Raw genomic sequence first — 25,573 nt, forward strand, 5'->3', positions numbered from 1 at the left:
AATATTAAACCATAAATCAATCAGATCATTCAGTTGCCTGTAGCATCATAACTGGGCAAATGTTGTGTTTGTTGAACACACTCTCATAAATAATGCCTTCTAGATCTATAGTTTTTGCCATGTAAGATTGACCAGTGTTGATTTCATTTCACATTATAAATAGACACTTTCTAAGAAAGAAAAAGTGAGACGCCACAGTACATCATTCTGAAATAACTAATACTGGACCATGTATTTTTTAGACATGTTTTACATAGCAGTGATTTTTATATTTTTTTTGTAACATATTTTAAAAATAAAACTTTTGTTTTAACGTATATTGTTACCCGCTCATTTTCATATAAACATCCTGTCAGCAAGTGAGTCGGATATTAATTCAGTAAACATTCAGATTCAGCAAGTTGTTAGACTGTTTTCTGAATGGAATTTGATTAGCTAAAATGTAGTACATTTATTTCAGTAATGATAATCATCCTGTCTGGATACATTCTTTCTTTCTTTCTTTCTTACTTTCTTTTATTTTAATTTAAGTTAATGTATTTATTTATTTATTCATTTAAAATTTGCTTAAATTAAAGAAATACAACAAATACTTACATGACGCATAAAAAAAAAAAAAATATATATATATATATATATATATATATATATATATATACAAATATACAAACACCTTAAAAGTAGTTAATAATTAACTATATATAATTATAGTCATCCTGTCAGGACACATCTCCCCCCCCCCATTAATTTAAAATGAGAATTGACAGTGGTTTTCATTATGCAAAATATATATCAGATGCTATCTTCAATTATCTCTAACATGTATTTTTTGTTGAGTCTTGAGTTTTCTTTACAGCAGTGCATTTGCAGTGCTTCATATGCTGTGCCTTGAGGGCTAAATTCTTATCATAAAATTATGAGATTGAACATCATGTACAAACCATGTGCTTACAGACTGTGATCTCTGACCTCCTGGATGTTTTTCAGAGTGCTTGCTGGTCCTTGTATCATATGACTGACTTTTCCACGCCATTAAGTTTCATGTTTTATATTGATGGATTTGGACTTTGACTGGCTTGAACTTATAACCCGTCTTTGATTTCTGTGCACTTGGGATATATAAAACTAAACCTTATCAAAATTCAGCAAGTCTGTGGATTGTGTGTGTTTACACAACTAGTTGGTCGTAAACAGGCCACTGAAAAATGGAAATGTGAATCCAAAACATATATGACTTACTTTCTTCTCTAGAACAAAAAATATATTTTAAAGAGAGTTTTTTATGGATTATTTTTTTTTTTTTCAAATGCTGTAAACTATACAGAAAACCCACTTACTTGATTCATGATTATTAGAGGTAAAAATAAACAGTAGAGCCCAAACTATTCAATTCAGTTACTATTTATTTACATATATTCATATATATTAATCAACATTGAAACACAAACATTTATTCGGACATTTGAATTGCTCATTGGTGCTTTGACTCAACAACACATTTTTGCTTTTATTAAATTGATGAAAAGGGAAAGTCTAATAGAGTTATTATGTTTCTTCTAGGGCTGGGCGATATGGCCTAAAAAAAAATCCCAGATTTTTTCACAAAAATTCCGATTTACGATTTAAATCGATTTTTTTTTTCTCCCCTACTTAAAATCAATCTGCAGATGACAAAGAAATTGTTCAAAACAAGTTTTAACTTTATTTTGTTTTGATTTTCCCTTCTGGGATTTGATCTGGATTTCCCCCTTGGGGTTAAAGTGCAATCAGAAACAACAAGCCAAAGAGACAAGATGGCAGGCCCTGCCATTGTAAACGGTGAAAATGTAACATAACATAACACATAACATAAAACATAAAATTATGTGACCCTTTTTGATAAGTTTTCTTTAAACACAAGTTTAACATCTTGCTATTCAGTAGATAGGAGGTAGTTCTGATAAAGGATGGACGATGACATCGTGGGGATAGGGGGTGTGCCCAAAGCATGAATCCGTATTCAGAAAGGCACGGAAAACGAATAACGATTGCTAACGGTTGCCTGTTACAGTTACATTACAGTACATAAAATGTCACTTACCACATAAACAGAGTAAGGAGAGAAGAAATATAAATTTTCCTCCCTTGTATTTATTCTGAGTCAATGTCATGGACGTAAGGGTAGAGCAAGTTTAAATATCTTTCTAGTCTATATCCATCTTGTAATCCCGCTGTTTTGGGTATTTTAAAAAAAATATTATTATTTGTAATAGAGCAGACACTGACTGTTGTTCATGTATTTATGACCTCATTTGGCGAGACGGCAGACGCTGAAAACACTGCGCGCTTCAGTATGTGTAGCAAACGAAACTGCGCGTCTGTGCATTCATTCATAAGGAGACACGCAGGATTCATATTTAAATGGTATTTTTGCAGCTTAACATTTACAGATACTAGTTCATATCGCGATTTGATTTAAGTGTAATGACCTACTTTTGATTTATTCATCCAAACTTTGACAAATTCAATGACATTCCGCGTTATACAGTACATTCTTCAAATCATAAGCGCTGATCGCACCGCGACACTCACGACCGGTGTAGACACGGTGTGAGATATTTTTATATGGGTTATGTTATAGCCCTGCTTGTTTTTTTTTTTAATGTTTTTATGAAATCTCTGTATTGCTCATATCATCGTATTATTTACTGCCATGCAAGCCACAAATTAAAGCTGCGCAACACTGCTTTAAGGGATCCGCATTCCGCAGTACACGTCATCTTTCCGAACACGTTGGGATGCGGCGGATTGCGGGAGGATCACGAAACCCTAACTAAACTCTAATATGGCAAACGCGCGTCGGGAGGGCTGAGCCCTTTCGGGACTACGGGAGCGTCGGCGGATGTTAAAGAGAGAACCGATTTTCATTCAAACAAATCGACGTGAACTACACATTCGAGTTAATCGATAAAATCGATTTATCGCCCAGCCCTAGTTTCTTCTTTAATTAATTGTGGAAATATGATATAACTTACACTGTGGGTGTCTTAAAGACTTGTTTACATAACAAATTTATTCAAACATACAGTAAGTAATTAAGACATCTAGCAAAGAGTATATCGTTTATAATCACCGAAGCTGCCACTCACTTTGGTTTCGGCTTGAGATCTGCGCTCACAAAAACTCCCATCATAATCAGAAGCTTCCTACACTGAATAATGAGTCTCTTATTTATCGTATTTACACTGTTGGTAATAATGAGAGCATCCTCCAGTGTACAGAAACCCCTCTGATTGGCCATTGTGTTCATGCACTTAACAGACATGCCTGTGATTGGTTACAGCGATCAGCAAAAAACAGTGTAAATCGAAACCATTGACGCTTCTCAGAGCACAAACAAATATGCACAGGAGCGTTTGAAAGCAGCCTCATATCAGTGGATACTGTGTTGAGCGCTGCAGTGATGACCTTTTTGTTGGCCAACCTGGAAGGTCGCACGGGGTTTTACTGAAGAATTTTGTGTCAGAATAAAAAAATAAAATATTTTGAGCTTAAGCACTTTATTTCATACATTTAACCAAAAACCTGATTTTGAGACAATTGATCTGATAGTCCTAAAGTACAAAATTTGCTTTGGGTTTTGGCCCACAAAAATGCAGTGTTGGCCAAAATTATTAGAAAACACTAGTATTTTCACCAGCTAGTATTTCTATCTTTTGCTGTAGTGTGTCAGTAAATATCACTTTACATTACCAAGCATTCATTTTGCCATTAATTGTAATAATCCAGTGAGATTATTGTCTGACAACAGCCAGTGCTCCACACACAGATCTGATCTGATCATCATCAGTCTGTCTGGAATGACATGAAGAAACAGAACAAACGGAGACAGACCAAATCCAGAAGAACTGTGGCAACGTCTCCAAGATGCTTCCTGAAAAACTCTGTGCAAGTGCACCGAGGGCAAAAGCTGCTTTAAATGCAAAGGATGCTCACACCAAATGTTGATTTAATTTAGTTAATAGAAGTGAATTGATAAAGAAAATCTACTTATGACTTATTTTTGATAGCATCCTCACTTTACAGCATTTTTACAAAAGTGCCTAAAACTTTAAACAGTGCTGCAGCTTTGCAGGTAGGTCTCTTGAAGCGTCTTGGAGACGTTGCCACAGTTCTTCTGGATTTAGATGATCAGATCAGATCTCTGTGTGGAGCACTGGCTGTTGTCAGACTCCTTGTGCAAACAAAAATCTCACAGGATTATTACAATTAATAGCAAAATGAATGTTTGGAAATGTAAAGTGAGATTTCCTACTGACACACTACAGCAAAAGATAGAAGTGAGTGAGTGAGTGAAGTGACGTGTGGCACTTGGATGGCATTTAACCCATCCAAGTGCACACACACACCGTGAACACACACCCGGAGCAGTGGGCAGCCAATGCTGCGGTGCCCGGGGAGCAGTTGGGGGATCGGTGCCTTGCTCAAGGGTCTCGCCTCAGTCGTGGTACTGAGGGTGGAAGAGAGCGCTGAACATTCACTCTCCCCACAACAATCCCTGCTGGACCTGAGACTCGAACCCACGACCTTCGGGTTACAAGTCCGACTCTCTATCAATTAGGCCACAACTATTATAGTTATAGAAATAACTGACTTTAAGCCATTTTTAGCTGGTGAAAATGCTAGTGTTCTAATCATTTTGGCCACCACTGTACGTCATCCCCAACAACACTCCATTGAGTCTGTTCTTGGTGCTACAGGTACTGCAGACAGAATGGTGGTGTTACATTTTGGTGTACTTCTCAGGTGTTGCAGTGTCCGAGTGCTTCTTCTCAAACGCGCTGCTCCAGAAGTTGCGTGGCACATGGGAGCTGTAAATCCCAGGGGGTTCAGGCCCATCACTCTATGGCTGGTGTATTCTCAGTCATGCTCACCATGCGGTATACACACCAAGTGTGGATAACGGCGATGCAGAAAAGCCTGCGGTAATGCTTCATCCTTATGCTTGGAGAGCTGCGGCAGATTAGCACAGACTCTGGCAACCGGCAGCAGCTCTCAAACTCCACGCCACCCATCTCAAATCCGCCATCCCAGACACCGCTGCAGCGCGGCAGGGGAGCGCTTTCCGTTACCGCTGCAAGAAGAATTACCGAAACCTCAGCCTTCTTCTGAGATCCCCGAGCGTGCAGGCTTAGACAGATCCCGCCACTGGATATCAGCTCCAGTTATTTGTCAGTTTCCTCACGACAATGACAGGCTGTAATCCAGAGCTGTCCTTCCACACGCTGAAGATCAATACAGAGGTGCTTGAATGCTCTCATACTCATGTGTCATCACGTTCCACATCAACACAGGAAGTAACTGAGAATGACACGATGAGTGACGGCTGTCGCGGAGCACGTGAGATTATGGTGACATTATGGTGTTCTCTTCTTGTAGAGTGTCACGGATGCCACTCTGTGATTTGTGGACGTGTGTTTGCGGTGGCAGACTTGATCCCATGTTGCTGTTCTTTGGTTGAGTGTCTTATAACGGCATTACTCATAATGCACTGCCGCTGATGACATTACCGTTGTCCATTAGAGTGAATCTTAACCCACTTGTCTCTGTATGTATCACTCAACAGGGACACGTCTAGCTGTCTGTGAATAGACGCTAATGATATGGTGTCAAAAGGGTCATGTGGTATTGAGTTCACAGTTGGCTCAACAGCTGGAGCGTGTTGATCTTTCTCTGCTGACCATTTCAAATAAATAGCATGTAGGCGGAACCATTGTCTTCCCAAACTCCCCCAAAATTTGGGTGTTGCAGTATTATCAAAAAACAGTATTTTCTGTGTTTTTGTTGGTAATAATAATTAGAAGCCATTTAGTTTTTTTGTATTGGTATCTAGGCTGGTGTTTGGCCTGTCGTGAACAGCTGATTTTCACATTCTTTATATTCGTGTGCGTTTGTCCATTCACTGCAGTGGCATAAATGAACTTTTTCTTTAAGCGGTGAAATTTGCTGCCTTCAATTGATTTCCAAGGGCATTTTTTTCCCCCCTTCATAAGGACTTTTTAAAAAACTTATTTTATAACCTTATTAAATTTATGCATCATCTTTTATGCCAAATTCTTTCATTAAATCAATAACATCTACAGTATATATTAGATACTGTAGGGTGTTTCCAATAAGTATCAACAAAAGCCGGTGCACTGCAGAAGTGCTACAGATGCTGCACATACTGTAAACCAGCATTTAGATGCATTTACACTACAACTGCATAAATAATACTATGAGATTAATGTTTTAAAGATTATATATTAATAATACATTGAATATTAAACTAAACCCAGCAGTAGGTGGTGGCAGGTCTTAATCATTGAGTCACTGATTAATTCATTCATCCAGTTTGTTCAAAAACTCATTCATTCATAAATTCAGGAACAAAAAAATAGCTGTGTGTTGTTCTGAGAAGCACAACAGTTCTGCTGTGCCTTTGTTCAGAACTATTTGCATTGTCAAAAATCAAGTCTAAAATGTAACTCGCAGTATTAACTTTTTGTTTATTGAACTGTTGTAAAAAAAAAATCTGTATCACATTTACGTATTCATATTTAGGAAAATGGCACACTTGCTCAAGAGATGTTACTATAAGATATAAATATAAGGCAAAAGCCCATATAGGCTCATATATTGAATTTTGTCATTCTAACTGCATTCTATTAGGCCACATAAAGAAGTGAAAGTGAACAATCGCAATATTTGTCTTTGTTTGTTTTTGTGTTTTTTTTTTTTTTTTTGCAAAGTGTGCGACATACTTGATGTCAGCTTCCACATTGTTTAAACAACAATTGCGATATCATTGTAGACGATACATATCACATACCCCTAGTGGGTGGCATATCGTGAATGATGAATAAGAGGTTTGCTTTGCTTCTCTGTGATCAGAGTTTGTGTTGTGTCCTGGTGAACAGTACAACCATAGACTTACATTGAACGAGAAACCTGAGACAGAAACTTGGCATGGGCTTTTTTTATTATTATTTGCACCACTTTACTATTATTGGTTGTATACTATATATGAAGTGAAAAATGACTGATATTGAATTGTATACTATTAGTTTAATGTGATCACGGAGTGTCCTTATTTTTCCTTTCAGAAAATTCTGCAACTTCTACCTGAGAAAATCAACAGTCGATGGCAGTTTCACAGTATAGGTAAGTGCTGTTTAGACCTCATTTTACACTCACATGGTTCGTGCCATACAGTTTAGCTGTTGAAATTGAAATATTGCTTACAGTATCACTATTTCTTTGTGCATTATTATTTATGAGTCTGTATGAGTTCTGCTGTTAAAGCAGGTTCAGGAGAGAGTCAGTGAAACCTGGTTTAATACTTTCTCAGAGAAAATAATTAGCTACAGAGAGAGTGAGAGCAGGAGGTTAATAAATGAGAAATGCAAATGAGAGGCTTCATTTGAAATGCAAATTGCTAAATGAAATTATGCGTCTCGTGGTTTCAGTCTTCCGTACAGGAAGACCCTCAAAGGAGGCAGTAACCTCAATTAGAGCCCTGCGCATAGAGATAGACAGACAGACAGAAAGACAGACAGATCCCTAGGGGAAATTCAAGTAAAAATTGGTGCAACAGTATCTAAGGTTATTGTTATTGATTTTAAGCTATATGTCTTTGCTGGGCAAAATTATTTCCTTACACTTGTAATCCTCTCTGTCAGCTAAAGTGTCGAAACATAGCTTGGCTTTTTAATAGATTCAGTCCCGTTCCAATCCGTGTTGAAGTAGTTCCTCAGTTGATTATAAGGCGAGTCGTGGTACAGCACATCTGATCCTCCAGTGTACTGTAGATACTGTGTGACTTACGATTGCCAAGCAATGCCACAACTGGCACATCAATATAAAATTCAACAGATGGGCCTTTTTTATTTTGGATTCTTTTTTGCATTTCCTGGTTGAAGTAAACTGCAAAAGGCTAAATGAGGTCCAAGAGTTTTTGCCCTCTTTTTCAGCAGCATTGATTCTGGGGCTATTATTCCCATTCATTTTTCCCATTTGGATTTTTAAAAAGCCACAGTTAAAGAGTTATAAGCAGTGAACCAAACCAACTGGCTAAGAGGTGAATCACAACATGACAAACTTTCATTTGAAGCAAGTATTTTAAAAATCAAACAAAAAAAGGTACAAGACTGAGCTTAACTGCTTTAATGATGGGAAGACAATATAATCACGTGGTGTGATGCAAACAACAATATAGTTTAAAATGAAGCATAAATACTAAAACTATTGATGTTAAGTGTGTCTAAAGAGACAATCATTTATTGCAAAATATGCATTTTTATATAAATGTTAGTTTGAGAATTTAGGAAGACTGACTGTATTATGTCTTTTGTGATTATTAAAAAAAGCAAATATTAACAACCTTGCAACTCACAGTAGATCTGTCTTTAAAGTTTAATAGGTTATCATTAAAAATCTATTTTCCTATGGATTTTTACGTATAGAAACAGACTCTTGCACTCTATTCAGGTACATGGGACACCATAGCAAATATTAGTAGACACTGGTGTGGCTTTTTTTTATATATATAAAGTAAAGTCTACATTATTGAGTAATGTAGATATATAAAACATTTTTGAGTTGAATTTCCAGCAAAAAGAATTATGCAGTGAAAACGAGCTATACTGGTACCATGATATGAAATGACTCGTACTGCGATGCAAGTCCTCTCTCAGCAGCAGGTGTCAGCCTTCATATCGCTTCATCATAGTAACCTTTTTAATTACATTTAGTTGTATGCATCACAAAGCAGTGTAATGATTAAATTAGTTATTGATTGTGTGTTATTTTAAAAACTTCTCTTTTATAGGTTCTATACTCAAAAAACTTTTGCACACTGGAAACTCGTTCAAGGTGAGTCGATTAATGAATCAGAAGAGCTTAAAATGAAGATATACACGTCTGTTGTGGATCAGTGTGAATGCAGGAGGTGGTGTTGTGTTTGTGTGTGCAGATCCGCTGTGAGGGCATGCGTCTGTTCCTGCTCTGGCTGCAGGCTCTGCAGAGTAACTGTGCCGAAGAGCAGCTTCTCATCTTCGCCTGTCTGATCCCAGGATTCCCTGCTGTACCCTCATCCAGAGGACCCTGCACACTGGACACCATCATATACAACCCCTTTTCCAACCCGCCTGACGGTAACAAAACACACACACATTGACATAGCCAACTACTCTGGGACACACTGTATGTGAAGTGTCTTTGGGCCAGTTTTACTAACAGCTTGTGCCAGCGCAAACTGTCTTTTGGCGTTAAAATAGTACTATCAGGTTTTACTATAGACACGCAGTAATCAGTTAGCGCTGAAAAGGCATGGACACATTTTTGCGCCTGACCTTATTGAATATGTATTTGTAGGAGTTTCCCTTTCAGCAAAATTTATGGGAGGAGAATATTCAAATGAATCACGCAACGCGTTTTACTAACATTTGCGCTCGTCAAATTACTGGCATTTGTGCCATTATTTAACTCCAAAAAAAGCATGTCTTAAACTATTTTGCGCTTGAAATGGCTGCAATTGTTGTTGCTAGAAGAGAACAGTGAGTGTGTGGTAGAAGGGAGAGGTTTTTTTTTCCCACATTTAATTATTTTGTATTAATTTATTTTGAATGCCAGAAGAACACATTATGCGAACATATCATTTGCCAAGCCATGTTATTTTTAATTTGCTTCAGGAAATAAAAGACGACTTGAAACCCTCAACTAGGAGTCACGCAATACCAGGTCTATCAAAACTTCATGCAAACCTTCATTTTTTGGCCTCCGGTTCTTTTCAACGTACCGTGGCTTTATTTTATTCTTTATTTGCGACTACGCTAATTTGTGCTGCGCTTGGTATATTGCGTTGGTTGATATGTAAATGACATGTTGCGTCTGTGTTCTTTCATTTGCGCAGTTGATAGTAAATCACCCGCAGAAATTTCCACAACTATCGGCGCTGTTTTGGAATTGCGCTCTCTCGCTAATTTGCCCTGTTTAGTAAAACTGGCCCTTTAACTGGTATGTGCATTTAATTGAATTATTTGATACAGTGCACTTACTGTGCACATACATATATTATATATATTTTTAAATACCTGCATGTAATTACAATGTTGTAATTAATTTATGTAATTACATGTATATTTACTATGTTGACCCTACCCCTTAACTCACGCTTAAGACTAACCATACCACAAACCATGTCCCTGACCTTACCCGTATCTCAGCTCCATAACAGCAAAAGTGTTTTGGGTTGCACTTCATTTTAAGGTGTTTTTGTTGCAATATAATTGAACAAATATGTACAGAATAGTATTAAGGGTTAGGATTAGTTGCTTGTAATTATGCATAATTTACAGTTATTACTGCAGTAAGTACGTGTAATGTACAGTAACAAGGACACAGTAAAATAAAGTGTTACCATTTTGTAAACTTTTTTTATTTATTTATTTTTTTTATTTTACGTACTGTAGGTACGTTAAAGACACTTCATATAAAGTGTAACCTTAATCTTTTATTCCTAGCCTATAGAATATCTGCATAAAATCCACTTAAATCTTATTCTGACCAAGAATTTACTGCTACACAAAGTAATTTTTTTGCACGTTTTGCATTTTGTTTTACCTGAGGTTAGATATGGATAAACCTGAAATCAGTAATATCACAATAATACAGTGTTGTGTCAAAAATAGGGCGGTCAAGTCTAATTGAAAGAAAGTATAGACATAATAATTAGTGGGGAAAAAAATAAAAAATCCAACCAATCAGCTGAGAGTTTGCCAGTTTTTTAAAAGCTCTTTTAATTTTTTTGTATGATTTAGGGTGCTTTAGTGCGTATGTATTTTGTTTGACAAAAAAACTAATAGGATTTTCCATTGGCTTTTGCATTATTGCAGAAAATAAGCTCTGTGACCTACAGAAGTTTCTGATTCTTACATGTTTTGTTCATGATGATGGCATTTATGAATTTTGAAGCTGAAATACAGTTGGCAAAAGCTAAATGGAATCGGATGGTAAAAATATAGACTCATTTCCAAGAAGTGCTAAAATGCAGACTCGTTTCCAAGTTTTGACCTACAAAAATATATAAACGAATCATCAGCTGAACTCAGTGTAAATGTTGTACAGTACATGTACTGTTTTGCCTGAAGTAACAAAATTACCTTCTTATTCTTCCGTGTTCACAGTTTTACCTTTCATTCATTTTACCCCTCACCATTTACAACACAATCTACTGTGTTTCTATCTGGGAATGTAATTTTTAATGATGGCCATTAATGCTCTTGTGGCACAAAGGCACTTTAAATCTAGTATTAGAGTGTAATAATCAAATGGCGGCACAGCATCCTCAGAAAAGGAGGTCAGAGTCTGTTAAATGCTGAAAGGAATGATTTCCCTTGATGTTTCCTCACGGAATAGATTTTATTGATGCCCTTGAACCGGTAATGACCCATTCATTTCAAGCACTGTGGATGTGTTCATATGTATTTGAAATCAGTGAATATTCCTTTCTGTCTGTGCTGATGTGCTTTATGTCTGAATAGATTTCATTAGTGAAACACATAGGCTATTCACACTGAAGGCTGTTCAGCCTTCTGCAATGACAAAGACAGTAGTGGCAGGAACAATGTGGCACGACGCTTTGAGCTGATACAGTCCATGTGATAAAAATAAGCTGGATGCAGATCTTGCAAAAAGTGAGTCATTCGTGAATAATTATTCAAATAAATGTAAAATATTATCCCAGTTTACTGTGCATAGATGACTTTAAAGTATAAGAAATTTGTACATTTAGACTCATAATAATGAACACTGTAACAGACTGTGCTGCTGTTTGTTTGAATGCTCTGAACATCTGGCACATGTGTTCTTGCGCAGGACTGCCTGTTGTAGGAGCATCGATAGTAAGCATCACGATTTCTGTTGCTCATACTTAAGATTAAAATTTGAACATGTATACAAATATTGTTATGTTGTGCAGCTTGCTGTGTGTTAGTGTGTGATTTGTGCTCATGATCTCCAGCTGGTGTCATGTCCTGTAGACATACACCGAAATATCTGCAGTGGTTCTCAAGCAGGGGACACACTTGGAGGCCTCATCAAACTTACAAAATGCCTTGATGGCTTAAAATAATTCAAAATAAGATAAAACCAACAAAAAAAATTAAAAATTAAAAAATTAATTTAAGCTGACACCATTTTTTATTTCCTTTTTTTTTTTTTTTTCTCAACAACTACCATTTTAAGAACCAGAATTTTCTGGCTTTTGGAAAAAGTGGATATAAAGTGTAATTTCTAGACCTGGAAAACTTCTATAATGAGATCTAATTTATTTTATCATTTAAATATAAATAAATATAATTTCTTGTAGTTATGTCAAGCTGGGTAGAAATTATTTGTGAGCAAAAAGTTGTAGAAAAAAACAAAACAAAACAAAAAAACACTTCCAAATAGAGTAAGAAACTCAGTATTTGAATTTTTTTTACTGCATATCCAAAAAAGGATTACATGCAGATATACCAGCAATCTTCTATTATTATTCATGTGCAAAAAATAAAGTGATCCGTGCATTTAAAACCCACAACAAACGTTTCAGTCACGCAGGACCTCTTCCTCGTTGTCCTCTTTGGAAGAATTTCTGTGTAACTTGGTATCATGTTACAAGTGGATTGAAAAGTGTGCCAGTGTACAATTTTTTTATTTATTTATTTATTTTTTGTCCTTATTTAATTTTTTTTGAAAAGCGGGGAAAAAATCCCAGAATCACAAAAGATGAGAAAAAATCATGTCAATTCGTTCCTCAGAAAAGATGTGAACTCTGAAGAACAAATATACATACATGCATACGTACATACATAAAAAAATTAATTGAAAATTAAAATAAATAAATTTAAACAAAAAAAATTTACATAAAAATTGGTGAAAATAAACGTTATTTTTACAGCAGAAGTGCTAGTTTTATTTTTGGGGACCTTTTGAATATTGTCTTTAACAGTTTGGCCCTTTGGAGTCAAAAAGGTTGAGAACCTCTGATCTATAGAGCAGAATAGGAGCCATCCAGAAAACCCTAACATTGTGACGACAAGTTTTGTACGGACAAGCCCCACTTACAATTTCTTCTAGTTTATCTATTTTCCATTTTTACAAATCCATTTGGTGCTTCCTGGATCATGAAGTACACACCTCACCATTCAGATATTTTTGAGTATATTCACACTCAATGTTTGTGGTTTTGTAGCCAAGATTGTGCCAGAGGAGATCAGCCCACTGGTGCCTGCGGTTCCCGGAGAGAAGGTAGCAGACGACCACACCTGCTCTGTCCTCCAGATTGTGCTCAAGGTCATGGTTCTCCAGGTGCGACAGAGCTGCTCATATCAGTGTTTGACTGATAATGCTTGTGGACTGCTTTGTTTCTGTTTGAAGTCTGCATGTTCCTAATAACTGAAGTGCCATGATGTAATCTGAATCAGATATATATTTTTTTTACCCCCACAGGCTTCCAGCTTGGACTGGAAAAACAAAGAGAGCCAGGACACAGGCTTCAGATTTCTCTTTTCCCTGTTCAAGAAGTACTACCTGCCTCACCTCTTCCCCACTTTCACAAAACAAACCAACCTCTACAAGCCACAATTAGGTGAGTTTGAGACAAGAACTGTTGGTTTAGCAGCTCACGTTTTGATGATAATAAAGTTACAATATTTGGCTTAATGATTTAATTTCTTTACTTAAAAGAGTTAAGCCTGTGGAGCTCTTATTTTGGTATAAAACTGCAGGGAGGCTAGGTTTCTGTAACAACAGAACAAGACATTGCTCTTTCCAGAATTAGTAAAATGATCTGTCCACAATGCTGGAAATGATGGGAATGTGAATATAAAGCATAACTGCCAAACAGTGTGTATCAAAATGCATGTTAAACTGCCAGGACACACAAGTCTGCAGTTCGCTGCATTCACTGTGAACCATGCCGCTCTGAGATGCTGAAATCACCGGATCGTGCTGTGTTCACCTGTAAATGAACACAATGCTGCGCTTCACTCGGAAACGCGCAGGGCGTCAGCCTTTTGCAGCTTGATAAGCACACTTAGCCATATTGCATATTGTTTTAATTTTATATCAATTGACAGGTGCTTTGCCAAAGCAATGGCTGAAAACTTATGTAAAAATATTTTGGTTCATTATGAAACAGTCTAGTTAATTAATGGGAAACGCTGTTATTATTTCTTATTTTTAATTTGTATTTCCTTTCCTCTCTCTCTCACAGATCTTCCCATTCACAGACCAAAGCCCCTCTACGTCCCAGTGACGCGTAACAGTGAGAGCACATACTGCACTAGGGATCAGTATCTGGCTCCCCGCGTGGCCTTCATCACGTGGCTCGTTAACTTCTTCCTGGAGAAGAAGTATGTGAACTCGGCCACGAGCAGCTCTAAGAACGGAGGAGAGGTCCTTCCTAAGATCATCCAGGTGGGAGGAAGCTTGATAACAGAGAACCGCTATCTCACTGTCAGCTACAGTAACTACATGGACAGATATCTTCTGAGACTGCATATTCACTGAAATGAAATAGAATTTTTCTTAATTAAATCTCATTTGGCAAGTTCATTATAGGAACAATAAAGCCAAAATTGAAATTTCTGTCATCATGTACTCACCCTCATGCTGTTTGTTTATTTTAGTTAAAAAATTGTTCTTTTGAAAAAAGCACAGATGCAAAAACATTGTAATGCATGTGTTGTTTAATGCAATATCAACTTCAAACACACTCTTTTCCACACAAAAAAAAAGTTGCATTTTTGCCATACACTTAAAAGTATACAGTGTGCAGAAAACACTGTTCTTATAATACTGTACATCTAAGAACGGCTTTTGGCTAATAAAAGCACACGTTGTCCTCTATATAAGTAAGGTGCATATGAATACAAAACGGTTGGCAAAATATATTTTTCTGAAGGAAAAGTGGCAGGTTCTCTGCCATCTCATATTTGAGCGGCTTTCTCTTCTCATGTATTGAATTATTTAACATGTTGCATTACAACAAAAGCCTCACAACCTCTGTGCAGAATAGTTTGTTTATGTATGTACTTTTTATTTATTATTTTATTTTCATATAAATTTGTTTTCCCAAGACACTTTTCCACATTATTTTATTTTATTTTATTTTTAAATGGGTGAAGTCTTAATAATGCTTAGTAAATCTTAGTACTTTAAACTGTATATATGTAGTTAATGCAAGAAAGCTCTTTCTTCTCCCTGTGTTTGTGTTCAGACTGTGACTGCGGGCGGTATCAGTCAGGAGAAGAGCGCAGACTCTGAGCCCAACGGTCCTGTGGAACAGGAGAAGAATCACTCAAACAGCAGCACGCTGTCAGATCGCAGGGGCAGTAACTCCAGTCTGTGTAGCATCGAGGAGGAGTATCGTGCCGTCTACGACATGGTGCAGTCCATCCTGCTCTCCACACGAGACAACGTCAATTTCGTCAATGAGGTCTTCCATCAGGTCAGAGTGCTTCTGTTGCTTACATGATGTCACCTCATGTTCGAATGATTTTAGGCAAATTCTACTTGATTAGAGATATAGTGACATTTATGCCAGTAGATTATTTATGATCAACTGTTGATGGATTATGAGTGTTTACTGTATGGTGTTTACAGTATATGTTGTGGACTGTCCTACGAGTGCATTTCTTCCTCATCTGTTTGAATGAGCAGGTGGAAGTAGTAAAGCATAGACATTTTCAAAATAAGAGTCCCGGTGTATTTCAGGCTTGTTTATAATTAAAAGTCCTGCATCATGCATATATTTTTCCCCCTGGTTATTATTGGTATTTTAGCTAGACAAACTGTATCTGGCATTTAATTTTGTATGGGCTGCCCAGTCACAGGAAGGGAAAACAAAGAACATTATTTAACACCTACGGTATTTTTCAATATGTAGATTTTACCAGTAGATTTTTACACCAGTATGTATGCACACACAATTATGTCTTGGAGCCACTGTATAATACATGCATCTGAATTGAGCAATTAATCAATTGATGATTTGTATCAAAAAATGAAACTTTTGTTCAGATGTTGTCTTTTGCTGCCACCATGTGGCCAGAATCAATTCATCATGTTAAACTGCTTACATCAGAAGATGTATTTATCTGTTTATTTAGAATAATTATTACAGTTTTCATGTGAATCAGAATAGAGAATTACTATTCTAGTATAGTCACATGCTATACTAGAATGTAAGCAGCATTTTATTCACAAAGCAAACTGTTTTATTTCACGTGTTACAGACTAGGGGGGTTCAATTCGGGCTCAAAGAAGTTTTTTTTTTTTTTTTTGGAAACAATATGTTTTTACATTTTACAGCGTGTTGTAAGAGGTCCCTTGGTAGCAAACAGTTCAAAAGTCCCTGTTATATAAGACGAGACTTTTGTTCTTTATCATTATTTAGGCTTTCCTTCTGCCGGCCTGTGAAGCTTCAGCCACTCGCAAGGCGATCAAAGTATATAGGAAGTGGATTCTGCAGGAAAAACCCAATTTCATGGCTGAGCCTGAGACAACAAGCCAGGAGGAAGATGGAGAGGAAGAGCACCGCATCTCTGAGATGGACACTGTACACGTGCAGGTACGCTCATGCACAAAATGCTGTTGATGCTGATTCATTAAGTTATTTCCACTCACCTGTTCTGTATGAACCTGTCAGGTCTTGGAGACTCACGGGCACAAACGATCGTCCAGTTGGGGGCGCACTTACTCCTTCAGCAGTGCCATCAGCAGAGGCTGTCTGACTGAAGAACAGAACCAGGACGTGAAGGCTGGCATCCAGCCCACCCTGCAGGTGCACACACACACACACACACACACACACACACATACCCTCTCACCTCACGCTTAACATGAAACAGTAATGTTATTACCATTTAAAGGAAATGTTTTATATTTGAATATATTTCAGATACTTCTGAAATCATTCTAATATGCTTTGATTCTAATATGATTTGTTGTTATTATTATCTATTAGGGGTGGGAGAAAAAATCGATTCTCTGATGCATCGCGATTCTGAATAGATTCTAAACATTTCAGAATCGATTCTGAGCTTTTTTTTTTTTTTTCGCATATGGCACGTGTGCACGCTAGAGACAATCGCGGCGATGTGAGATGCTGTTATTTTAGCGTTTTACTTTAGATATGCTTTCATTTATGCCGTTTGGAATGCAGTACATATTAGATGTACGAAACTCGCGTACTAACAGACTTTCACGTGCGCTTTATGTATTGTTCTGAAGCTCATGGCTGCGGGTTAAATGCACTTGCATCTCCGAATACTTTTACGAAATTGATGTAAACACAGTCAGTTATGTTTTCAGAGCAGGACAAAACATCTGATATATCGAATTAGATCTGTGCATTAGTGTGAATGCAGCCTATTAAAGCTGCCACTGTCTATGTTCTCATCAGTAATAATCAAACGGCAATAATGCTGAGGAAAAAAGAAAAACCCACAACTATAATTGTCGGTAAACTTTCAGATACTTAAAGAACACTTATTTTAAATAAGTAATTATTTAAAAAAGTAGCCTGGTTATGTAATTTAATTTTTAAAAATAAAATAAATATTGCACAAAATAAATTTGATACAAAATTAATATGAAAATGTAGCCATGTGCAGTAATATTGAAAAATGAGGATGTGATGCATGGTGATATCGAATAGAATCGAATCGTTGACATGATAATCTGAATCGTGAAACCAGTGCCGATTCACACCCCTAATTTTAAAATGGCAGTACTATCACAGAGATTCCAACTATAAATAAAAAGCATAGAAACTCCAATTTTGGTTAAAATGTAAAGTTGTAAAGATGTATTTGCACAGTAGAAGAATTAATTAGGAAAACATTTAGGTCAAGAATCGGTTTGGAATCTGATTGTGATTCCCAGAATCGGAATCGGATCGTGAAGTGCCCAAAGATTCCCACCCCTATTGAAAATGATTGTGCTGCTTTATATTTTCTTGGAAACCGTGATGACATTCAAATGTTTGGAGCAAGTAAAAAAAATTCAAAATAAAAATAAAATAATAATAATAATTGTATTCAGCACAGACATATTAAACTGATGAATAATAAAAGTATAACTTATAAGACATTAACAGTGATAGTTTTTTTTTATTATTTCAAATAAATGCTTTTTTAAACTTAAAAAAAAAAGGCAAGGCAAGTTTATTTATATAGCACATTTCATACACAATGGTAATTCAAAGTGCTTTACATAAAAGGAAGTAAAATAATCATAAAAAAACAAAAACAAATGATCACAATAAAACCAGAAATTTAAAAACGTTTAAAATGATTACAAAATGTATTTAATATGAATTTAGAACAGTTAGAAATAAAAATTATTATATATAAAATACAGTGCAATTAGTTTGGATGTAGCACAGTGCTCATTCAACAAATGCACAGCTAAACAGATCAGTTTTGAGTCTGGATTTAAATGCGGCTAATGTTTTAGCACATCTGATCTCTTCTTGAAGCTGGTTCCAACTGCGGGCAGCATAATAGCTAAAAGCAGACTCCCTTGTTTTGTGTGAACCCTTGGTATTTCTAACTGACTCGATCCTAATGATCTGAGTGGTCTGTTAGGTTTATATTCAGTGAGCATATCTCCAATGTATTTAGGTCCTAGGCCATTTAGAGATTTATGAATGAGTAAAAGTACTTTAAAATCAATCCTAAATGTAACTGTAATCCAGTGTAAGGACCTGATGACTGGTGTGATATGCTCAAATTTTCTGGTTCTAGTCAGAATCCTGGCAGCAGTGTTCTGGATGAGCTGCAGCTGTCTAATGGTCTTCTTTGGAAGGCCGGTGAGGAGACCATTACAATAATCCACCCTGCTGGTGATAAAGGCATGAATAAGTTTCTCCAAGTCTTGACTGGAAACAAAACATCTAATTCTTGCAATGTTTTTGAGATGATAGTATGCTGATTTAGTTACTGCTTTGACATGACTACTAAAACTAAGGTCTGTCTCCAGAATCACACTAAGATTCTTGACTTGATTTTTAGTTGTTTGACCCCTAGAGTCAAGGTATGCATTCACCTTGATAACTTCATCCTTGTTTCCAAATGCAATGACTTCAGTTTTCTCCTTGTTTAACTGAAGAAAGTTCTGGCACATCCAACAGTTTATTTCATCAATGCATTAGCACAGGGAGTCAATGGGGCTGTAGTCATTTGGAGATAAGGCTAGGTAAATCTGCGTATCATCAGCATAGCTGTGATAGGCAAGTTGGTTATTTCTCATTATTTGACTTAGTGGGAGCATATACAGGCTAAACAAGAGTGGTGCAAGAATTGAGCCTTGTGGGACTCCGCATGTCATGGACGTCCACTTAGACGTATGCTCTCCTATACTCACATAATAACCTCTCCCTTCTAAGTATGACCTGAACCATTTGAGTACCATCCCAGAGAGCCCGACCCAGTTTTCCAGTCTCTCTAGAAGTATGTTATGATCAACAGTGTCAAACGCAGCACTAAGATCTAGTAGCACCAGCACTGATATTTTGCTAGAATCAGAATTAAAGAGAATATCATTTATTATCTTAATAAGTGCTGTCTCTGTGCTATGATGCGCTCGGAAACCAGATTGAAAATTGTCCAGGTATCCATTTGAGTTTAAGTAGTTGTTCAGCATATTAAAAACTACATTTTCAATAATCTTACCTATGAAAGGCAGATTTGATATTGGTCTATAGTTGCTCAACATGGTGTTGTCAAGATTGCGCTTTTTCAGAAGGGGCTTAACAACTGCAGTTTTCAGGGAGTTTTGAAAAGTCCCAGAAAGAAGTGAGGCGTTCACCACTTCTAAGAGATCTGCTTCTAAACAGTTAAGCACACTTTTGAAAAAAGATGTGGGAAGTGTGTCAAGATAGCAGGTTGATGATTTAAGGTGCTGTACTATTTCTTCCAAAATTTTGCTATCAATTGCTTCAAAAACAGACATAGTCACTTCTTTTTTAAATTGCGGTTGAATCTGTGTGACCTCTGCAAAACTATAAGATGTGCCAATCTCCTTTCTAATATTATTGATCTTCTCAGAAAAGAAGGAAGCAAACTCATTGCATTTGCTGTCGGAGAGCATTACACTGGGAATCAGTCTCTCAACAGTAGCAAAAAGAGTGTGAGTGTTGTAGTTACTGTTTATAAGGTTTGAGAAGGTCTGTCTAGCTGTGGCTAGTCCCACATTGAAAGCATGAAGGCTGTCTTTATAGATGCTATAGTGAATTTCAAGTTTCGTCTTCTGCCACATGCGCTCAGCTTTTCTGCATTGTCTTTTCATACTCTGAGCTGCTGTTGATTTTCTCCAAGATGATTTTTGTCTGCCAGTCTTCTTGCTGACTTTTACCGGAGCAATATCATCAATAACATTCTTAACTTTTGAGTTAAATGAATGCAGAAGAAGATCAACAGAGTCTGCAGAGATGCTTGGTGTTAAAGATATAGCCTTCATAAATAGCGCACTAGTGTCAAAAGTGTTTAAAACTGTTTTTTTTTTTTTTTGTAGTTTTGATTTCTGCATTATCTATGTGAATATTAAAATCCCCTGCAATAGTAAAACAGTCAAACTCTGAGGAAATCATTGATAACAGTTCTGTGAACTCTTCAACAAAGGCTGGAGAGTATTTTGGAGGCCTGTAAATAATGATAAACAGAATGCGTGGAGCACCTTTCAGCACAATACCTAGGTATTCAAAAGACAAATACTGACCAAATGACACTTGCTTGCATTGATAAACATCTTTAAATAGAGCAGCTACACCTCCACCTCTCCTAACAGTCCTGCAGACACTTGTGAAATTAAAGGTAGGAGGGGCTGTTTCATTGAGGACTGTTGCACTGCAGCTGTCTTCTAGCCATGTTTCATTTAGAAACATAAAATCCAGGTTATTTGTGGTTATTAAATCATTGATCAGAAATGATTTATTTTTTAGGGAGCGAACGTTTAAAAATGCTAACTTGATGGAATTACATTTTGTCTCTACAGCAATCTTAGATTGATGCATTACAGGCCGCAGATTAGATCGGTCAGCCGTACGGCTTGAGAAGGCCTTAGACTTTCTATCACTTGGTAAAACAGAAATAGAGAAAGCTACAGGCACACTGGGTTCCCGCTTGTTCTGTAAACATTTGTGAATGTTGCTGCTTTTTCCTTGGAAGGAATGGAATAAGAAAAAAGAAATAGGAAGGAAAAATAAAGAAAGAAAGAAAAATAAAAAAAAGAGAAAGAAAAGTGAAATTTCTTTATCTATTTAAGTTTCACAGTCAAAAAATCTGTCAAAAGTTGTTTTTGATTTTTTGGGGATTTTAATTATTAGACTGTTGCAGCACTGAAAAGAAGTGTGAAAAACTCTGTTTACCCTCACAGAGATTTGAGAAGAAGGCAAAGGAAGTACAAATAGCAATAAATACTACTTAAATTAAGTACAATGTTAGATAATATGTATTTTTTTTACTTGCATGGAAATTAATGGGTCGCCAATATAAAACTAGATTTCAAAACTGGATTTCAACACAACAGGAGAGTTAAAAAATCTTAACTATTCCAAACTTTCGCCTGCTGTGTAGTTGAGAATAAATTGTTTCATGTGTTCTCAGGTGTTCCTGACAAACTCTGCCAACGTGTTCCTGTTGGAGCCGTGTCAGGATGTGCCCAAGCTGCTGGAGAACCAGCTGGAGGTGTGCCGAGCTGTGCTCAGTGTCTACCGCCACATTATTATGGAGCAAAACATGAACCGCCAGACCTGGTCAGTCACACACGACACAACAACACTGAATCTCAAAAGAGCTCTGCTCTGCTTTACCAGCTGTTCACAAACATTCAGCTTATTGTGTGCATCATATTATTCTAGGGAGCAGTTGTTGCAGGTGTTGCTGAGAATCACAGAAGCAGTGATGAAGAGACCACAGGAGAACCAAAGAAAAGACGCGTTCGCCCACAGCCTGGCCAGTGTCCTCTTCAAAGTGAGTACAAATAAACAACCCAAGGCTTCATACACACCACAGGGTATTTCCAGGCTCAAAATGAGGCGGAGGCGGTACCATCCTGATGTGCACACATATTGTACCATGCCTTCAACTGGCTGAAGCAAACACTATTTACAAGCAACGGATTTAGGTATTCTGATAATTAGATGCATTAAAGCCATTTTTTAATCTACACATTGCACACAACCAGAGGCAGAATGTTTCAGCTTCCTATTTTTTCATTTTATAAAACCTCTTCATCTGCTCGTTATAGTCCAATGCCTCTTGTCCCACATCGCTTTGATCCCAATATACATTTATCTATTTATTATAAAGAGTCTTTCTAAAAAACAAAACATTTTCTTACACAGCAGGGTAACATAAGCAGAGCTACAGTTAGCATAATGATACATAAGACAATTTATAAGCTTAATACTACACTTTTACACAAGACTCACTTTAAACCACCATCGGTTACAATTTATTTGAAGGTGTCCTTGTTACAGTGTAATTATACATTTAAATAGTGAGTAATATTAATTAACTACATGTACGCACTATATGTTTAGGAATATTATTTGGCTTAGGGTTACTGCCTTGCAATTATGCATAATTTATTGTTGTTATAATAGTAAGTACATGTAACGTGTAACAAGGACACCTTAAAATAAAGTGTTACCCCACCATCGAGCGTTTGTAATAGCTAACGAGCGTGATCTAATGTGGATTTTGGTTATATAATGTTGCTGAATTATTTTATTTGTAGCTTTTATATCAAACTAATCACTACACCAGCTTAGCATTTCTCATGTAAACACCCTTTATTGTTATGAAAATTCCCCAAATCTCATGAAAATCACATGAACCCTGCACCATCATGCATCAGTCAGATATACATATTTTTATTAAACAGTGATTTATTGAACAAATTATGTCTCGGTCTCTAAATGAATCCGGTTATAATTAACATTTCTCTTTCACCTATGTTGTAAACTTAGTAGGGAGCCCTAATACTTCACATAGGATATAATATTAAAGGTTACAGTTAACAACAGAATCCTGTTAGATTAGATTCATCTGTTAGATTTAACAGTTCAGCTACACAAACTATTTGATTCAATTGCTTTTTTTTTTTTTAGACATTGTAAGGAAACATGAAAATTGCATAAGGCAGTGTTTACGTTAACTTCTAAATCTTATTATAAAGTTATGTTTTCTTTCCATTTCGTCATTTACACGTCATACATTAAGACATCGATAACAGGTTATGTAAAATGTAGAGAATATACATTATTATGCATATATTTATTAAAATGCTCTTCCCTGGAGTAAATTTCTCTACAAACAAACAAGCTGTGAACACTGAATGACTTGCCTGAGGTAAATGTAATGCTGCATGTCATTTTGTTTGCAATCTGTTTTATTAATGTCTTTCCACAGTTGATTACATTTATTCAGCAGTGATGCATTTAATTGATCAGAAGTAATGACTTTATTAAAAAACTTATTTCAAATAAATGCTGTTGTTTTCTACTCTCTATTCATCAAATATTTCAGAAAAAATTTATCCTAGTTTCTATTATAAAAATTATGCTGCAAAAAATAAAAATAAATAATGAATAATATGAAGCAGCATGGCTGTTTTCAATATTGTTTATGGGGAAAGTTTCCTTAAGTATTGCATTACAATATTGTGTTACTCCTTAAAGTAACTAATTACTTTACTTTTTATGGAAAGTAATGCATTATATTTCTTTTGAGTTGCTTTTTAAATCTGAGCAGGGCTTGCTTGTTTGTTTTAATATAAAAAAGTTATTTTACAAATGTAAAATTTATTTTAAGGTGTCCTTGTTACACGTTACATGTACTTACTATTATAATTGCTATTAATTATGCATAATTACATGGAAGTAACCCTAAGCCTAACCCTAACCATGTAGTACACATGGTTATAGCAATGAGAAGCGTTATACATGGACGCGTGTGTGTGGTTGCCATACTGTATTAAAGCTTTAATCAGAATAAAACCGTATATTAAAAGCTAACATAAGCAGTAACATAATAACAGCGTATCTAAAAGTATGAGACAACAAACAAACAAACAAACATACCATTAAGAGCCGTGCTTGCACAGGTTCTGAGATCCTCTTCACTAATATCCTCTGCGTCTCAATCGGGCTCAAATTGATAAGCAATATAGACGACGCCATTGTTTACAATACAACCGGAGCACATGCCGCTGAGCTGAGGGGCGGGACATGTAGACACACACACTGAGCCAGCTAACCAATCAGAGCCCATCACGTATTTCTGAGGGAGGGGCTTCATAAAAACAGGAAATAATCGAGGCGTTTGTCAGAGAAGGGACAGAGCGGTGTGGAATAAAGGTAAATTATATGAAAAATAATAAGTTTTAAAAAAAAACGAAGCATGAACACATGTTAGACTGCACCCCATAAACACCATCAAGCCTAGAAAAAAAAACCTTAGTTTGATTTAAGCCACCAGTACACAGCTTAAATACATGTAATACATTTCTGATTACATTGCAATTACAGAATATTACACAGGCATAAGCTACTTAAAATAAAGTGTATCAAGTGTATCAGACTCGGTCTGTTACATATGTGTAACAGTAGCTGCCTATTACATCTACATAACTACAAACTGTAAGTACAGTCTGTTCCATAACTTAGTTACATGGTAAGTACATTTTGTTTCATGTAAGTAAAACGGCTACTATGAAGTACTAAATTAGGTAATTGCAAGAGGGCGCAGCTCAAAAACAATTGCGTGAAGAATATGACGCAGAAAAAAGTTCAACACTATTCAGTAATAACAAAAATGATAACGTGTCATTTTTGCTTAGTATGGTTGAATTGGATCATCGAAGGTCAGTAGCAAAGACATTGGATAATAAAATAATAATAAAATGGGATTAACTTCATAAATTATATTTGTTTTATTTAACATTTAATTATTGCAGGTTTGTATAATATTCAGAGACCCTTTTTATTCATTTTGAGGAATACTGAATCTGTTTTTGTTCAGGTGAGATGAGTAAACACATGTTCATATTTAGTCTAGAACTACAGTAACATGTTCACACGCAATGCCTCTGCAATTACTCCTGATTTCTCTCAACATGGCAACACAAGAGCTGTCAGTCAAGACATGGGAAACAAAGTAACTGGCATTACTTATTTGAAAAAGTAACTCAGATATTTCCTTCTAAATTAAAAAGTAATGCGTTACTTTGTAACAATCAGCCTTATTACATAGATTTAAAATGGGGTCAGATTAAACTGTGAGGTAAAATAAGTGTTTTAAAAGATGAGACAACAACAAAAGTAGAAGGAATAAATAGTGTATTTACAGAATTCACAAGGATCTTAAAACAACACAATAAAACTGGTATATACTGGTGCTGGTCATATAATTAGAATATCATCAAAAAGTTGATTTATTTCACTAATTCCATTCAAAAAGTGAAACTTGTATATTATATTCATTCATTACACACAGACTGA

At 36.2% G+C, this 25,573-nt stretch overlaps 1 protein-coding gene across 10 annotated transcripts in view; it reads left to right on the forward strand.

Annotated features, from left to right (window-relative positions):
- Window positions 1–25,573, forward strand: part of ralgapa2 (Ral GTPase activating protein catalytic subunit alpha 2) — a 187,205-nt gene that overhangs the window by 67,997 nt on the left and 93,635 nt on the right. For all 10 annotated transcript variants that reach the window (XM_058748533.1, XM_058748534.1, XM_058748535.1 and 7 more), the window contains exons 4-14: window positions 7,125–7,182; window positions 8,849–8,892; window positions 8,993–9,173; window positions 13,256–13,371; window positions 13,513–13,651; window positions 14,279–14,481; window positions 15,284–15,514; window positions 16,463–16,636; window positions 16,715–16,849; window positions 21,675–21,823; window positions 21,929–22,040. In XM_058748533.1, coding sequence (XP_058604516.1) covers window positions 7,125–7,182; window positions 8,849–8,892; window positions 8,993–9,173; window positions 13,256–13,371; window positions 13,513–13,651; window positions 14,279–14,481; window positions 15,284–15,514; window positions 16,463–16,636; window positions 16,715–16,849; window positions 21,675–21,823; window positions 21,929–22,040 — 1,542 coding nt within the window. The remainder of the gene's footprint in view (window positions 1–7,124; window positions 7,183–8,848; window positions 8,893–8,992; window positions 9,174–13,255; window positions 13,372–13,512; window positions 13,652–14,278; window positions 14,482–15,283; window positions 15,515–16,462; window positions 16,637–16,714; window positions 16,850–21,674; window positions 21,824–21,928; window positions 22,041–25,573) is intronic.

This window comes from Onychostoma macrolepis, chromosome 17, assembly GCF_012432095.1.
Source record: "Onychostoma macrolepis isolate SWU-2019 chromosome 17, ASM1243209v1, whole genome shotgun sequence".
NCBI classification, from domain to species: domain Eukaryota; kingdom Metazoa; phylum Chordata; class Actinopteri; order Cypriniformes; family Cyprinidae; genus Onychostoma; species Onychostoma macrolepis.